General features: G+C 42.3%; 1 protein-coding gene across 4 annotated transcripts in view; it reads right to left on the bottom strand.

Moving 5' to 3' along the window:
• Positions 1 to 8,746: 8,746 nt before the first annotated feature.
• Positions 8,747 to 18,725, bottom strand: part of BCAS1 (breast carcinoma amplified sequence 1) — a 100,565-nt gene continuing 90,586 nt past the window's right edge. For all 4 annotated transcript variants that reach the window (XM_030533496.1, XM_030533498.1, XM_030533495.1 and 1 more), the window contains 2 exons: positions 16,797 to 17,048; positions 8,747 to 9,724 (listed from right to left, as the gene is read on the bottom strand). In XM_030533496.1, the coding sequence (XP_030389356.1) occupies positions 9,650 to 9,724; positions 16,797 to 17,048 (327 nt within the window). In that variant the 3' untranslated portion in view covers positions 8,747 to 9,649. The remainder of the gene's footprint in view (positions 9,725 to 16,796; positions 17,049 to 18,725) is intronic.

Genomic DNA, 18,725 nt, shown 5'->3' with positions numbered 1-18,725 from the left:
TACCTCCCACCCCCATAAACATATCCAGGTGTAGGTTGAGGCCAGCAGTCATGCAGGCCACTGACCTGCTGGCAAAATCCCCACCACTCCTCCAGACTGCTCTCAATAATACCACTTTTCATGCTCTTGGAGAGAGCTCCTACAGTGTCCCACCCTTGTGGACACGCCCACTGCCTGAGATACAGTAGAATCAGGGCAGGTCTGGTTTGAACTTCCGGAGCCTAGGTAGGGTGGGAGAATTTCACCTTCGGTGAGCAGATGTGTGTGTTTCTAGCTATCTTCCACACAGAGTTATGTAACTACAGTGGGTGGAGGCAGGTGATGTGGTAACCACACATTTTTTCCAACAATGCAAATAGGTGTGTTTAAAAATTTGCTTCTGAGACAAGTTTCATTTTACATGCAAATTTTCCTATTTGCAATTCCTTTCTTCTTCCTTAATAGCCTAAATAAAGTTAACTAGCCAAAACTGCAGAGAGAGATGTTCCTATGAATTCCATGTCTGAACACAGTAGGACAGATGCTGATCTCATTACTGTGGTGTAAATCTGAAGTAACACAGGTGAAGTCTTTGGGGTTTCTCTAGACTTACAGCGGTGTAACAAAGCAGAATTTGGCTGGGTGTGTCAACATTCAGAGAAGATACCACAGATATTACTCACTGCTATCTTATATTTTTAATCACTGTGTAAACTTCTGTATGGTCAAATGGACACAGATGGCCAAGCAACACAGCATTATTGATATGTACAATGTTCTAATCAACTATTTGTAGGATTTGGCCCCAGAGATATTGCCTGATAGTTAAAAGACTATTCAGTCTAAATAAGGTTGCAGCATAAGCCTATGGGCAACTATGATTTCTAGGCAGCACAGGTATCATTATTTTAATTGTCTGTTCAGCATGCATTTCCAAAAGGAAGCCTATATATACTATTAGTGTGTCCTATGGACTGTCTGTTGGGGTTTCTTCAGCCAATGGCGTCCCCCCCAACTTGGTTCAGGGTGTTAGGACAAGTCTGCTTCAGTTTCCCCTTTGTTTGCCCAATCTCCATTTAGACTCACATCTGGTAATACCTCACTATGATTCCAGCCAGATGTTTAATAGTATACCCCCTCTCAGGGCAGTAAATAGTCTTGTGGGTCAGGAGACCAGTAGTGAAGGGTCAGTAGTGTCTGGCTTTTGGGGGTTCAGATCCCTTTGTTCTTCAGGCTTTACTGCCCTGAGAGGGGAGAGACTAGCGCTGGTAGAGGAACCTAGGGTTCCAGTCTAGGGATCCTGTGTGAAGCGCTTGGAATCAGTTTCTCCCATCGCTTATTGCTTCCTACTATGTGTCTCTTGTAGGCTGTTTCCCATACTCACATTCTGTGATCCTCTTCTTTTGGAGGTCCGACTATCTGGGCAGCTTCCCACTTGTCCACTGATGAAGACCCCTGCTCTCAGTGGGCTCCTTGATAGCCATCTCTCCCTTCTGCCCTGCAGCCTTTTTATCTCTCCAGCTTTTGCAGGGCTACCAATCAGCCCCAGCTGAGGAGCTGTTAATCCTTTAATGTCTGTGACAGCATGGGCTCTGTGCACCCTATAACACAGATCCAAAGAAGGGCCAATTCATAGAGTAACTTTGCATTGCAAGCAGAACCCGTCGTGTTAAGTAGCCAGCAGAGCTTTCCTTCTGGCATACTCAAGACATCATTCCTCTTTTTTATAACTGTCAGTTGTTTAGGCTGGACATACTATATCATGGATACAGAAAGCATCACTCCACTACAAGCAGGGATCATCCACAATTAATGTCACTGAATTATAATTTTCTGTTTGTTCTTCATCCCAAGTTTGGACTGAGACCTATAACTAGTAGGGGCCAAATCATCAGTTGGTACAAATGAATGTGCTTCCGTGAAGTCAGTGATGTTAACTTACACCAACTGAGGATCTGGCCCTATAGCCGGTTGGAAAAAATTGACAAAAATAAACTTTATGTGAGAAAAATTTAAATTATTGCAAATTCATCCCCTTTCCCCTATTTGTAATGAAGAATTTATTAGGGTTAAAATTTATTTAAAAATTCTCTAAGTGCTTTAATTGAGGTGGATCTTCAATGTTCAAATCTTGATCTGAACTTGTCAACGGTCTGGGGTTTGTTTACATCAGAGTTCTGCTTCCTGCCCTGCTGTACTAAAGATACATGCAGTCAACAGACTGCAATATCAGAAAGTGCTTTTCTCTTCTTTCAGGAAATTCTGCATGTTTAAAAAAAAAAATCCTTAGATAAGAGTGGATAATCTCAAATACCTCCAGTGCTGCATTACCTGTACACAGTGCGGTGAGATAAGGAAGAAGTTTGGACTTTGTTCTTTACTGATTTAAACACAAATGGTTAATGCTTCCTTTCATGTAGCTTGAATTCTTTTTAATGGTTTACTAGGCAACAGATTTAATAGGAAATGATTAAGTAAAACTAAGGAGTCTTGATAAGAGACTTATTCTCCAAGGCTTCTCATTGGTGTGGCTTTTTTAAAAAACAACAAATAATAATGCATGCTTTATGCTGAGGGATCTTCAGCCTTAGTCAGGGCTGATGCAGAATTTCCTGTTTTTGTGCTGTCAGAATGGCTAAACTGCTCAAACTGCCAGTAAAGACCTAGGGTGTTTATCCAGAAAAGGTGGAGTCTGTAGCCATTCCAGGCTCTTCACTGATATTCTCAAGTGCACATATGGAAGTTAGGCCGTGTCTACATCTAAAATTTTGCAGCGCTGGTTGTTACAGCTGTATTAGTACAGCTGTATAGGGCCAGCGCTGCAGAGTGGCCACACTTACAGCAACCAGCGCTGCAAGTGGTGTTAGATGTGGCCACACTGCAGCGCTGTTGGGCGGCTTCAAGGGGGGTTCCGGGACGAGAGAGCAAACCGGGAAAGGAAACCAGCTTCGCCGCGGTTTGCTCTCTCGGTCCCGGAGCCACCCAGCAAACCGCAGGGAAGGAGACCTGCTTGCTCGGGGTTCCGGGACCGAGAGAGCAAACCGGGAACGCCGCGGTTTGCTCTCTCGGTCCCGGAGCCACCCAGCAAACCGCAGGGAAGGAGACCTGCTTGCTCGGGGTTCCGGAACCGAGAGAGCAAACCGGGAACGCCGCGGTTTGCTCTCTCGGTCCCGGAGCCACCCAGCAAACCGCAGGGAAGGAGACCTGCTTGCTCGGGGTTCCGGGACCGAGAGAGCAAACCGGGAAAGGAAACCAGCTTCGCCGCGGTTTGCTCTCTCGGTCCCGGAACCCCGAGCAAGCAGGTATCCTTCCCTGCGGTTTGCTGGGTGGCTCCGGGACTGAGAGAGCAAACCGCGGCGTTCCCGGTTTGCTCTCTCGGTCCCGGAACCCCGAGCAAGCAGGTCTCCTTCCCTGCGGTTTGCTGGGTGGCTCCGGGAATGCGAGAGCAAACCGCGGCGAAGCTGGTCTCCTTTCCTGGTTTGCTCTCTCGGTCCCGGAACCCCGAGCAAGCAGGTCTCCTTCCCTGCGGTTTGCTGGGTGGCTCCGGGACCAAGAGAGCAAACCGGGAAAGGAAACCAGCTTGATTACCAGAGGCTTCCTCCTTCCACGGAGGTCAAGAAAGGCGCTGGTAACTGTCTACATTGGATTACCAGCGCTGGATCACCAGCGCTGGATCCTCTACACCCGAGACAAAACGGGAGTACGGCCAGCGCTGCAAACAGGGAGTTGCAGCGCTGGTGGTGCCCTGCAGATGTGTACACCTTCAAAGTTGCAGCGCTGTAACTCCCTCACCAGCGCTGCAACTTTCTGATGTAGACAAGCCCTTAGAGCAGTTCCACATGTAACCCCCAAAACGTGGCCAAATCCCTCTGCAGATGCTAGTAGCACTTTCTGCTTATCACTTCACAAAGGATGTACTATTTTTGTTATATTAAACAATGGATTTTGTCTTGTAAATCAGCTGAAATGAATCTTGTGAACTGCTATAGGCACAACAGACAGCAGCTTAACCATATAAACTGGTGCTCTTACTCACTTTGCAATTTGAAATTCATCTGCACATGCTGGCCGGTGCTTTGTTACCCACTTGCAGAGCTAGATTGGGATCTCAGATCTGAATCTGGCTCCTAATCTCTTAAAGCAAAGAAGCCATTGCACACAATGGGTAAGATTCTGATCTGATAGGATTCGGATCTGACTCACATAAGGATGCTTTTGATTAAGTGCAATGTAAGGCTATATTTACACTAGCACTTTTGTTGGTAAAACTTTTGTCAGGCTATGTCTATACTACAGCCAGGATTGACGCTCTGAGATCAATCCACCGGCAGTCAATTTAGTGGGTCTAGTGAAGACCCGCCAAATCGGCAGCAGATCACATGCCAGTCGACCCTTGTACTCTACCCCAACGAGTAAGGTAAGTTGACGGGAGAGTTTCTCCCATCGACCTCCCGCAGTGTAGACCCCACAGTAACTCAACCTAAGGTACGTTGACTCCAGCTACATTTTTCACGTACCTGGAGTTGCGTAGCGTAGGTCGACTTACTGCAGTAGTGTAGACCAGTGGTCTCCAAACTTTTTTGATCGTGCACCTTTATCAGTAAACATTTTTTGAGCATGCACCCTGTGCCGCGCTGCAGGGCCGGCTCTACTATTTTTGCTGCCCCAAGCAATAAATAAATAAAGCCGCTCAGACTCCCACTCGAACTGCCGAAGCAAAAAAAAAGCTGCCCAAACTTCTGAAGCAGCACTGTTCTGGTGGTGCTCCTCCTGCCACACACCCTGAAGGATCCTCTTGCGCACTCCCTGGGGTGCACGCACGCCACTTTGGAGACCACTGGTGTAGACATATAGGGCTGACCGACATAAGTTTCAGTGATAGAAGCGCCAGTGTGGACAGTGCTATAGCTACCGCCGCTTGTTGGGGGTGGTTTAATTATGCTGATGAGAGAGCTCTCTCCTGTTGGCAGAGTGGCTACATGGGAGATCCTACGGCTGCAGAGGTATAGCTGTAAGGTCTGTAGTGTAGACTTAGCCTAAGTAGGATGACCAGACAGCAAATGTGAAAAATCGGGATGGAGGTGGAGGGTAATAGCCTATATAAGAAAAAGAACCAAAAATCAAGACTGTCCCTATAGAATCGGGACATCTGGTCACCCTAAGCCTAAGTGAGACCAGAACCAGGCCCTATGTGGTTATTAAGGATTTGTCTGCACTGGCACTTTACAGTGCTGCAACTTTCTCACTCAGAGCCCTGAGCGCTGCAAGTTTCAGAACTGTAATGCACCAGTGTAGACAGGGCACCAGTGCCGATAGCTACGCTCCCAGTGCCGATAGCTACGCTCCTTGTAGAGGTGATTTTTTTATAGTGCTGGGAGAGCTCTCTCCCGATGCTGGTGCCGTGACTACACAGCCATATTAAAGCACTGCTGCTGTTGCTAGTGAAGACATGCCCTAATATGAAAATGTTAAATATACAATAAGGTGTAAATCTTCAGCAGAGCCACCACCTGTATAGGCACACACCATGAGCAATTCTACATTTGCATGAAGTTCAGTTTGGTTGTTTATTAAAGCTTTTTTTCCTATCAGATAAGAATGTTATAGGAATAATATCTATGCCACAAAGCTTCCATAATTAATCTACTTTATTTAATGTACTGAATAGTTTTTATTTCTTTTTGATTTCACTTCAGTAGCATCCTGGACAACATGCATTTTTTTAAATATAAGCATCTACAGAACTTTATCTTGATCTCTAGTCACAAACCAGTCTTCCTCTTCTTGACCCACATGTAGGGAAAGCCAGAGGAAAAAAATGTAATATCAGTAGCATTAATAATTGAATCAGAAAAGGATCTTGCAGGAACGGCACTGAACTAGGACCCATTTAAACCAAGTTCAGTTCCCAGCTGCAGATTCCTTGAGGTACTCTAGGCAAGTCACTTAGGGTCAGATTTTCAAAAGCACTCAGTCTGAATTTTGTTGTGCCTCAGTTTCCCATCCATAAAAGAGGGATAATGACACTTAATTTTCCCCACCCTTTGCCTATTTAGATTGTATGGCCCAGATCTACAAAAGTATTGATTTTAATGGAAGTTAAGAGCCATTTGTGGATCTGGGCCTAAGCTCTTTGGCAAGGAGCTCGTCTGTGTCTGTACAGTGCTTAGCACAATTGTTGATTTGTATTCCTGTAGCACCTACAAGATTCAGTCATGGACCAGGACCCCATTGTGCTAGGTGCTGTACAAACACACAGCAAAAAGGATGCTTTCTGCCCCAAAGACTTGTCTAAATAGAAGGCAAAAGACAACCATTAGATGCAGGCAGCCAGACAGCTGGGGGGAAGAATGGGGCTCTGTTTTTTACAGGTCTCTAGGCAATACTTAGTATAGAAATAAAACACTAAAATCAAATTCCATATTTTAGCTGTTTTTAAAATTCCGCTTCTATTTCTGCATAAAATCCACATCAGACTGTTTGACACTGGAAATTACATTGGTTTGCTCACGTTGTGCTACTGAGTCAGCTCAGGACAATTCCAGGCTTGAAAATATCAACTATTGGCCTCTTCTCATTTAACAAAGTTGGGCACCTGGCAATTTTTTCAAAGAGAGAATTTGTTTGCAGGTTGAAAAATCTAATTGTTTTTCTGCATTTCCAGTGCATAGCCTGGCTGAAAGAAAACTAATCCTGTAACGAGCAGAACACATGGCTGTGGAGCGCAGAACAACTTAACTGTTGAATGAGCTCTTTTATGGAGGGCAGGCCATAAATCACTGTCAGTTGCAGGGAGGCATTTCTTATGCGAATGGCAGCTATTTATTTAAACTCATTTCCTAGGAAGTTTACTTATTCCCCAGACAGCAGTTTTGGCTTTAAATTTTTATTTCTTTAAAAATTCTACTTTAAGATCACTGGATATTTTGCAACATTCTGAAGTAGTGTGATTTGCTATTCAAAAGCTTAAATATAAAGATAGAGCTGATTCAGTACAGTTCTTCATGTGATTTCTTGACAACTGGGGCTCAACGCAGTATTTTGGTCTGGGAACCAAGAAACATTAGCAACCTTTCCCTTTGTCTTTGGCTCTGGCTTTAACAAAGCCCTGCCTCCCGAATAAGCTCTCAATCTTTACTTTATGTGAACATCTACCATCTAAAAAATATTTAAATTTAGTAACATGGCACTGGGATCAAGGAAGCTCAACTGAATGGTGTATTCGTCCCCTACGACCTTTTTTTCCCTCTTAGGGCTGCATGTTGTGCTGCTTTATGAGAAGGCTGACGCTGCTTCTTCAGAGCTTGTAATCTTCCTGTTATCAGAGGGGAATCAAATGAAAGGGGTAGTTCCTGTGTAACGGGGCCCTGCCGACGCTAACCACTATTTCGTCAGTATTAGCCACTCAGTGGCATGAAGGTCATCTGCAATCGCTCTTGACTTTTTTGAACTGAAAAATTGTTTCAATGTGACTGGTTTCAAAATTTCCTTAAATTTGACTTTAAAAAGGTTGAGATGGAAATAAAATGTTTAGATTTTGTTGAAATAAAAATGTTCAAATTATTTTTTTACACTTTTTATTTGTGCCACCCTGTACCCCCCCCCCAAAGACCTGAAATGTTTTCCCCCCCCTAAAAATGTCAGTGAACAAAAAACAAACAAACATTATTCATACTACTCTGTGTGGCAGTCACTTCTCTGATTCCATTGTAGAGATAAATTTCTCTTCTAAGGAAGGTCTGGCCTTCATACAGACTTTTTAGCTTTATAACAAGTCAGCTTAGGAGAGTGACCTTTTGTTTTGTTTTGTTTTTTTTGTAACTGAAAGAGTTATTCTGCTACAACCTCTATTGTGGCTGCAGCTATGCTGGTATCAACATGCCTTGCATCAGTGAAAGTAGCAGGCTTATTGCTGGTTTAGTGCCACATTAAACTTTCCTGTGTGAAGTGGAACAGTGAGAAAATGGGACGTTAACTTAAATCTGATCAAGCTGGATATAACAGGACTGATTCTCCTGTCATTTGCACCAGTGTAAATGAGAATTAACTCAATGCAGTCAATAGAATAATATAGGTGTAAAACCAGTATGTTGTGGATCAGGCCCACGACGCATATAGTGGTTTTCTACAATTACTCTTGATTTATATCACTATACATGAAGTCAGATTAAAGGCCCATTGTGGTTGGGAGAAGAACAGACAGTGCTGTAATTATTAAAAGACCATTGTAGCTTTCTGATGCTGGCACTAGTTTTGGTAATCAGTTGTAAGACTATGGGTTTGAGAGGCCTACTGAAGCATTATTTTCTACCTACAAAGGATCCTAATGAGACAGACAGATCTCTTCACCTCTTCTTTCATAATACTAATCAGGAATATAGTTCTGCAGATGCTATAGAATCCATCTGCCTACAATGATGATATCTGGAAAGGACTGAAGTTTGAAATCTGAATTCAGTTCTAATCGATTCTTGCACTGAGGGAGTATGACATATTTATTCCACTGCTAAGCATGGTGTGGATGTGTAATTTATCCTTGCTTCCATATCAATGATCAAAGAACAGGGACAGCCTGAGTCCATGTATAAAGATCTTCAGTTACGGACTAAAGATGCAAATGATTTTTTTTTAAAGGAAACACATTTGGTTATATATTGATTTATGTATGATTTAATAATCTATAATTCAGATGCTACTATGCATTAAAATGTCAGTCCCACAGTTCCCTGTTTGAGTTAGTATAAGGGTTTAATTAACCACAGAAATCTGAAATCATTTGTAAAATTTATTAACCCTGATTATTACAAGAGTTTGGTAAAGAAGAGAGAATCCTGGTCAGTCTTAGGGTTGCTTTTTATTAGGATTAATTACAAATATGAATGGAGATGAGTAACTGACAAAACAACTAAGGTTTTTATTTTTTCTAAATCTGAAAAAAATTAACATAAGATTGTAGAGACATCCTCTGAATTAGTAGTATAGTGGAGATACTAGCGCCCCCTTGTGCTTTATGAATAGTTTAAGTATTTGTATTTGTTATTCTACCTCACCAAGCCAAAGAACCTGTGCTTTAAATCATTTCAAGTCTTTGCATTTTAGCCTTTTAATTTACATTAATAATATGCAGACCAATCTGAAGCATAATCTTAAAATCACTGATTCTATTATACTGCAGACCTTGCTAATTACAGCATAATGACAAACTACATAAGGATTGGTTGGTATTTACTTTTAAATATAAATTTTATCAAAATATGATTTTTTTCATGACTGCTTTAAAGCTCTGTAGCTGAGAATTCTTTGTTTACTGCTTTGCCACAAAAACTGCATTCCTTTCATCACATGCATTTACTCTGCTATTCATCTTTTTCACTGCAACTTGCTGACCTCACCTATACTTTCTCTCACCCCCATAGACTTAAAAATCATTCACATGACCTCCCTTTAATTATAATATTACAGAATGTTTCTCAGTGACCTTTACAGTTACTTACTAACGTCTAATGAACAAATTCTGTAAATGATACACCTCAAATGTACACAAACGTTGCCTTTAGCCTTCAGCATGGCCCTCTTTTGATGACGACCATATAAAGGAAAATAATGAGACATCTTTACTGCAAGGGAGCTCAGAGAGAGTGGATGATTCTTCAGCAGCCAAGCATATTAATTACTTGGATTTTCCAGCAGGTAGAATAGACACTGGATCTGTTTGCACTTCAGCATCAGACATCCGTTTTGGCCCCTGAGGAAGAATATATAGAAATGTAAAAATAATTGAACAATGCCAAAGAACAATTACATCTGCAATTATGTTTTAGTTCTTTGCAAACAGACATTTCCATTGATGTTACTTCTCTTCTCTCCTTAATTCTCCTCCTTTAATCAGTTTTAAATACTACTGAGAGCTGGAGCCACATCTGCACACTCCCCACAATGGGAGTAAAATGGTGCAAGCCACAACTATACCTCAACATAGCTTTTGCTCATTCTCTCTGGTTATTGTTTTCAGAGAACTGCACTAACCAACCATGCTATATTATTGTGGTACAAGAATAGTTCTCAGTAAAATATCATTGTCTAAACTGGTTACTGCATCCAGGGCCGCCCAGAGGGGTGGAGGCAAGTGGTGCAATTTGCCCCAGGCCCCGCTGGGGCCCCGTGAGCCCTGGCCCAGTGGCGGTCCGGGTCTTCGGTGGCATTTTGGCGGTGGGGGGCCCTTCAGTGCTGCCGAAGACAGGGAGTGACTGGAGGGCACCTTGCCACCGAAATGCTGCCAAAGACCCGGACTGCCGCTGGGTGAATACAAGTGCCGCAGTTCCCCTGCTTTGCCCCAGGCCCCCTGAATCCTCTGGGCAGCCCTGACTGCACCCATACTAGAGCTCTTCAAAAAGGCTTAGGAGTTCTGCTCCCAGTTTAAAGGAACATTTACGTATATAGATATTTGAAAATGCCATAATGATATTGCATTTGTAATGCCCTGTCTACACTACAAACCCAACTGTTCTGGTAACTGTTCATGACACTTCTCTGTCCCGATTATAACAACCATGGTTAAGTTGCATCAGTTCTATTCACAACACAGACATGGCTCTTTCTTACATTAGGTGAAATTTTCCAAGCAATTAAACCATACTGTAAAGCCAGTTTTAGGTGATTTGGGGTGCCCTGGCCCATTTTTAGTCATCTTGAAGCCAGCACAATAAATAGAAATATGCAAAAATCAGTTGAATAATTCTGAAGGACAGGCTTCTTAAACAGTCTCAATCCAAACCCATGTCTAAACTACACAGCTAATCCATTTTAAAATTTAGTTTCGTAAACCATATTTAAAACCAGTTAAAAGATTTCCTGCAGTAGACCAGTGCTATGTGTTAGCTAGGCTTACATAGCCATACCTACCATTCTGTCAAACTGTGTATATTTAGTACGTTATTGGAAAATCTAGACATCTATCACTCACAACTTCAGCAGTGGGTCTGTTGCCTGAAGAGGACGTGCACACAGGGTGGCACCAATAATGCATGGAGAGTTGCACTCTGGGACATACAGTTTCACAGAGAAGTGGGAGAAACGAAAACTAGCCAGACTAGCATGGTTAGGGAATCCTCCCCCTTGCTCGTGAAGCAACAGCAGATACTTTGACATGTTATTGACCTGCTGGCCATTTTATTTTTCTAGTTCTAAAAAATTGCAGTATAACACCTCTCCACTCTTAAGAATCACCACCATCACCTCAGTTGGCCAAAGAGGGCACTGTTCTATCCTGTGCAATCTGTATTGACCCAGATGCAGGCAGGTGCAACTCCAGTGATTGTAACTGAGTTGCCCCCGCTTACACCAAAGTTGAATTTGAACCACTGTGTCTAGAACTAGATGGCTTCTAACTGGTTATGCCCTGCAGGCAGCACAAGCTGTCTTTTTAAATGCATCAACATTGGTAGTTGACCATAATTATCAATCAACACAAAACAAGCTAGTCATTCCAAATTGAGCCAGTAAAAAGAGTCTGAACATCAATTAAAAGATTTCCCAATGTTAGATGATTAGCTTGAAGTCTGTCAGCTGTAACTGTCTGTGCAATGCATAAATACATTAACTTGAGAAATAAGATACTATTGTTTGCCCTGTTTCCTATAAATACTGCAGGCGAGAAGTGAACTTATTTTGACTGACTTAGCACACTTGCCAAATAGCATCATTTATTAATGTTCACCTATAGTACATCCTGATCGCTGCACCAATTTTCAAAGTGGCTTGCTAAATAAAACTGGAAGCTGGAAAGGACGCTGGTCTGTGATTCTTCTTATCTAGAATTTTCAAGGCTCTTATGTCTATGAAACAAAGTGTTGATACCTCTGTTGTAATAAGCAAGTCCCAGATCTGCCCTCAGATACGTGGGCATGGTTCCCATCAGTCCAAACTCTGCTCTCAGTTATTCCTGGGCAGCCTCTTTGAGGGCTACCCTGTAACACATTTAATTTGGATTGTATCTAAGTGTGAGATCAGGACTGTAATGATAGAATGGCAGTTCTGATTCAGAGCGCACTCAACAAAAGCATTGCCTCTGCGCACACTGTACTGAAGAGACTGATTCAGATAGTTCCTGAGAATGTTTTCATGTGTGGAATACCTACAGGTTCCATTTATTTTATTTTGAGTTGTCCTATTTCCAAAAATCAGGCTATTAATCCCAAGCTTTAGTAAATGTACATTTTCCTGATTCTCACTCTACCCTAAATTCCTTTGCAGTTTATGTTGTGAATTCCTCTTTTGCTTATGTAACAGACACAGAATTGTGTAGCTTTTTTCAATGAAATTCAGATAGTCAGTGACCTTTGTTCTCTGACAGACCTGTGCTATCGGTGCTGTAATTTTGTCAATAGCATAATCTGTTCCACTAGTAGCTAGGAACAGATGCCTGATCTCAACTTTCTAATCTAGTGCATCCCTGCACATTGCGTTCCCGTTATACTGTATCCTTTTCCAGAAGAATCAATACTTTCAGGGCAGAGCGTTTTTTAAAACAGCTGGCCAGAATTCAGGGGACAATCCAGTGGACTTTGCCATGAAAATGCACAATAGAGACAAGTAAGGTCTAGAGAACCTCCACTTCTGCTAAAATATCTTCTATCCCCATTTTATCAGTCCAGAGCTCAGCACTTTATCAGAGAAACTGTTGCCAGATTTCTGGACTGATGCTTTGAATGGACGATACTATGAGTGGTTTATGTATAGTCTAACACTGAGTTTAACCATTACAATTTGTGGTGTGGACTTTGCCACTTTTTTTGGTTGGGTCTCCTCAGAACTATCATTGCTATATTGTAAAGTGTTGGTCTTTGGAAGGATTGGGGATTGACATCCTTAGATATGGGTAAAAAATTGAGTCATAAATGTCTGAAGGAGTGGTATTATGCTGTCAAATATTTCAATCTGGGGAACACTTCTGTTTTAAACACTGAATATTCTTCCTGACTGGAGAGGTCAAAACATCCTCTCCTCTGTGCAGCAAGATCTGGTAATGGATTGTCTTTCCCAGTTGAAGAGCTAGCCAACTGGTCAGATAAACTATAAATCTAAAACCTTTCCACTATATACATACATATAGAAGGAGTTATTCTGCTCACGAAAGAGGAAAGATACCAGAGTATTTTAGGGCTCTGTTAATGCAACAGAAAATGATGCATTGCATGGCCAAAATATTATCAGGCAAGAGAAATACCAAGTAGCAAAGAAAAATATCTCAGACTCTCTCTTTTTATTCTCCCTTCACTTTACTTGCTTGTAGCAGTATCCCTCTTTTTCTGCACACAATCTCACCTCTCTTGGTGCAAAAGCCTTCTCTACTCTGTGTCTGAGAAATCTTCCTGCCCCACTGACTTTCATATAAAAACATATTCTCTTGTTTGCCTCCTAATCTCTTTGCAATTATTCTAATGCTATCGCTATTTAAGGCCATGTCTCCACTTACAAGCTTACAGCAGCACAACTGTACCAATACAGCTGTGCTGCAGGAAGAGCGCTCATGTAGCCATGTTATGCCAATGGGAGAGACCTCTCCTGTCAACATAATAAAACCAGCTCAAGGTGGTAGCTATGTCAGTGGGACAGCGTCTCCCACTGACACAAGGCCGTGCACATGAGTGCTTATGCCAGCAAAATTTGTCGCTTAGGAAGGTGAGTTTTTTTTACACTCATGAGGGACAAAAGTTTTGCTGATGTAAGTGCTAGTGTAGATATGGCCTAGCTGTATGAAAAGTTTCTGGATGCAGCTTGTATGAATGACACAGTACAAAATAAAGAATTATTATCTTTTTCACTCATTGACTTCAGTGAGAATTTTGACTGAGAAAGGACACAGTATTTAATTTCTGCAGAATTCAAACCATGCAATTCTCCATTATCTCTAGAAACAATAGAGGTAGTAAATATTTGCCTGGTCAACTTGTAACCCATGTGAGGACTCCTTCTCCTCAGTTCACATAAGAGGTTAACAAATCTACTACAGCTGCCAGCTAAATCCTTTAGATTAGTGCTTCTCAAAGTCGGGCTGCCGTTTGTGGAGGGAAAGCCCCTGGCAGTCTGGGCCAGTTTGTTTACCTGCTGGGTCTGCAGGTTCGGCCGATCACGGCTCCCACTGGCCGCGGTTCACTGCTCCAGGCCAATGGGGGCTGCGGGAAGGGCGGACAGCACATCCCTCATCCCGTGCCATTTCCCACAGCCCCCACTGGGTGCCGCAGTGGGAGCCGTGATCGGCCAAACCTGCAGACGCGGCAGGTAAACAAACCAGCCCAGACCACCAGGGGCTTTCCCTGAACATGCAGCGGACCGGCTTTGAGAAGCACTGCTTTAGATCAAGCAATAGAAGCACACGGTTTTACACCAGAAGGTTTCAGGTTCAAATTCTGCTGTTGGCCAAAGTGGGATTGGTTTCAAATATACATAATATGAGCTGAGTTTTCCAGACACGTGAACACACTGTATGCTTGTCAGTCATGTGGTGCATACACACACATTTATATACTTGTGCATATTGGAGACTTGCACACAGATTTGGGTGGGTGGAAAGGACACACACACTCGGAAGCACATATCTAATAACTGGGACCAGTTTGTACAAGATACAAACAGTAGGTATAAACAAGGTCCTGCTTCTCCCAGAGAAAGCTGAGCAACAAGATCTACCCTTGACTTCAGTGGGAGCTGCAGACAGGGCTTAATTTGTAATGAAAGAGGTGCTGCAGCTCAAGCAATTTTTTACTTTCATAACTGATGTGGCGAGCACAGTGGTGCTGGGCCTATGAACTGCCAAGCCTAGAGGTGCTGGGGCTCAACCATGGCAAGTCCCAGCATGAATTAATCACTGGCTGCAGATGAATGGAAGTCAATGGAAATTGTTATACTTAGCATCCCTGAACATCTGGGGTGAAATCCTGGCTCCACTGATTTCAATGGCAAAATACCCCCAGAGTTTAAGGCGGCCAGGATTTCACTCAAGGCCTCTAAATGATACAATTTCCCCCCCCCCTGTTTAACATATATGTAAGTGGCTTCGTTATTATGAAGAGATCGTGCAGAAAGAGTTAAGTTTCTTTCGGTCTCCTTCCCTGGCCAATATACAAATTTTTTGTAATGAAACTAGCACAGTGTAGGATAGATCACAATTCTGTGAAATGAATGTAAAACAAACATTCCTTATGATGTGGAAAAACATCTGCCACAAACTGAGTCATATTGTTCTGAACAACAGCTTAACTTTATAATGTAATGTTCGAAAAGGGCTAGTTTTCAAATCAGTGTCAATTTAAATTCTGTTCTACTTGCTTTTTCCTCTTCTAGGCAGTGGTGGTTGGCTCAGTTTTATTTTCTTTCCTAGCCACCTTATGAGCAGAGCCGGGGAGAAAAAAAGGTTTAAAATTAACCTATCACAACCAGATTCATTACAGCTAAAGTGACCTCATCGTTTTGTGTTCTTCCCAGCAGTGGGTATTCTTGGCAATGTCCATTTGGAATGTAAAAAGATGTGGCTAGCCTTGGATGAGGGTCTGAAGTCAGGAGTGATCCCACAGCACATTGTACTCAGTCTGTCTGTTGTGGTAGGGAGAGCAGAACAAGTTGCTTCCTGCCAATTGATTTTATGAAAAGCTACTAGAAAATGCTTGAGTCCTCTGTTCTTGGCACTGTTTGTTTAGAGAGAAGGCTTCTTAACAGAGGCAAGTGGCTATCTGTGAACTAGCTTTTGCATTGCTCGCCATGAGAGAGACAGTGCCGGTGAGGTAATATCTTTTATTGGGCCAATGTCTGCTGCTGAAAGAGACACATTTTGAGCTACAGGGAGCTCTTCTTCAGGTCTGGGAAATGTAATCAGAGGCTCCCAGCTAAATACAAGGTGGGACAGATTGTTAAGCATAAGGAGTTAACACATGTTGCAAGAGACTATTCACAATGAAGTGGGGAATGAACACCTCTGCAGTCATAGGACAAAGGAGGATTAGTAGATTGCAGATTGTTGTAATGCGACAGAAAATCAGTGTCTCCGTTCATGATTTTTAATGTCTAGCAAGGTTATGAATTTTAGCTCCCACACTCATCTTTTGAAGGTGTAGTGCAACTTTTCTTTGAGGATGAGGACTGAGAGGTCAGATATGGAGAGTGATGGTTTTGTAAAAAGCATTCACCCGCAGGTGTTAGGGTATTTCTGTCTTATCATTTTTTTCTGTGTCAGTTATTTGAGAGCTTAGTGGTTGTCTGGTTTTACCCACATTGTTTTTCTTTGGGGGATTTAATAAAAGATATTACCTCACCCACCTTGTCTCTCTCATATCCTGAGACCAACACAACAACAACAACCTTGCTCACCAAGGCCTCACTAGATGAATGAGAGAAGGGAAGCAGAAGTAGCCATACCCATTTTATACCCCGAACAAGCACTAGATGTGCAAGCATCCCCCAAGCTCATGAGAGTTCAGATGTTCAGTCAACATAATTTTCCCAAAAAATCTAAATTTCAGGGGTGTGAAATGCCACACAATAAAGTAGCAAAGAAAAATCCACACATATGTTCCCAAGATATTTTCCATCTGCTTAAATGTTGATTGGCAGCTGTGTTCCCATTTTCCCCTGCCTCTGGCTGAAAATGTGCTGCCGTAAGGCCTTGATCCTGAAAGCTGCTCCGTGTAAGTGGACTCCAGTGCCGCCCCATTGAAGTTAATAGCGTGTACCAGTGCAGGGGTCTGCTCACAAGAGGCAGCTTGCAGGGTTGTCATTTAAATCAGCTGAATCCCGATTTAAAAGCAAAAATTAATTTAACGTACTAAGCCCTTAAAAAAGCCTCCAAATGACTGTCTCTTCTCTATTTTCTTGAGGGGGGAGTCCTTTGCAGTGTCTCCTCCATTCTGGATTGAGGCGGTGGTTATGGTTTGCTGTTCTCTGGAGTCTTGCTGATCTTGGGTTTCCTGTTTGCTCAACTCTGTTGTAGACGTTTTGTCTTTTGAACTCTCCTTGCTCTTCTGGCCCACAGGTTCACTTTCCGTTGGGGCGCCTGGCCTCTCTGTGGAGCCTGATGTCTAAAGCAGTTTCAAACAATGGTTATTTTTAGTGGAAAATATAAACATTTTGGCAGGAGGTTCATAAATATAGTAAAAATCAAAGGCCACCTCCAATGTACAGAGCTCGGGCCTGATTCAGCAGCCTTTACTTAGGACAGTAGCCCCAGTGAGACTGAATCACTTATGCGAGTAAAGACTGAGGATCAGGCCCTTTCTGCATAGCCTTTATTTTTATATATTTTTACGGTGAAGCTTCTTTAGCAGGCAGCAGCATGTGATTTAAAAAAAGAAAAGACTGTATATTTATAGATCTAGAGAATTACATGCATGCTGTCACAGCTGCAAAGATATAACGGTCTCCGCATCCCAAGCTGCAAAGTCACTATAGAAGCTCAAAAGTGCAAGGGAAGGAGCAACAAAGACAGGTAGCAGGGCGCCTGAAGCAGAGGTAAAAATATTCCATCTATAAAATTACAATACTCCACCAGGTGATTAACAAGCCATGATTTGGCCATGGAAGTCCAGTGCTGTAGAAAATGCTGCATGGAATTGCAAAAGGAGACACTGTGAATTCCTTAAAACAACAAACAACATTACAGAGCAGACAAATAGAGTGAAGGCAAGAACTCAAACTGAGAAAACAACTGGAGAGGGTCAAAGTTCACAAATCAAGATTCAGATCTGAAGAACAAATAAAATAACGTGATGATTCTGTCAGTTTATGTGGTTGCAGATTACTGCAACCACAGGTTGCATTTGTGCTAAAACAGTTGCTTGCAAATGGGAATTTCTTTTTGCATCATATAAGACTTGTCAAAACTATATTGACATCTATTCAGTTAAAAAGAATCATGGTAGTGGAGCATACAAATTAGACATATTTAGGCCATCTGCAAATTTGGCCCTTGCAGCCTGGAGATGCTCTCATGGTTTAACAAGTTGCAGTATTGCCAACTCTTCTGATTTTATTGTGAGTTTCATAGTAGTGGTTGATTTTCTTAAAGCTCCACATCCTGGAATCATGTGATTACAAGAGAATATGAGCTTTCATTAAAAACAAAGTAAGTCTTTAGTTATCATGGTTACAGAGAAACTTCAAAGTATAAACTCTAAAGGCTCAAAAACCAGGAGACAAAGAAAAAGAACCCAAAATCTATTATTAAAAAAAACCCTCATGATTTTTAAGCTGATCACATAATTTTGGGGGCCTGATTTATGATTTTTGAATTCCTAGGGTTGGCAATACTACAACTGGTCTATTTCACATAAGTCCCTCTTTCCTTTTCATCATAGAATCACAGGGTTCGAAGGGACCACAAGGGTCTTCTAGTCTAACTCCCTGCCAAGACTGCAGGATTTGTTGTGCCTAAACTATCCAAGACAGATGGCTATTGAGCTTTCTTTTGAAAACCTCCAGTGAAGGAGCTTTGAGAACCCCCTTAGGCAGTCGGTTTCATTATCCTACTGTTCTTACAGTTAGAAAGTTTTTTCTGAGATTTAATCTAAGGCTATGTCCACACTAGCATTTTTGTCAATAAAACTTTTGTCGGTCGGTGATGTGGAGAAAAAAACACCCTGCCCCCCCGACCGAAATAAGTCTCACCGACAAAAGTGCCTGTCTGGAGAGCACTGTTGGTGGGAGAGGCTCTCCCACTGACATAGCTACCATTGGGAGTGGTTTAATTAAGCCGACAG

The sequence above is a fragment of the Gopherus evgoodei genome, chromosome 14 (assembly GCF_007399415.2).
Source record: "Gopherus evgoodei ecotype Sinaloan lineage chromosome 14, rGopEvg1_v1.p, whole genome shotgun sequence".
In the NCBI taxonomy this organism is placed as follows: domain Eukaryota; kingdom Metazoa; phylum Chordata; order Testudines; family Testudinidae; genus Gopherus; species Gopherus evgoodei.
The sequence above is the reverse complement of the archived record's forward strand: the minus strand, read 5'-3'. Positions and strand labels throughout refer to the sequence as shown.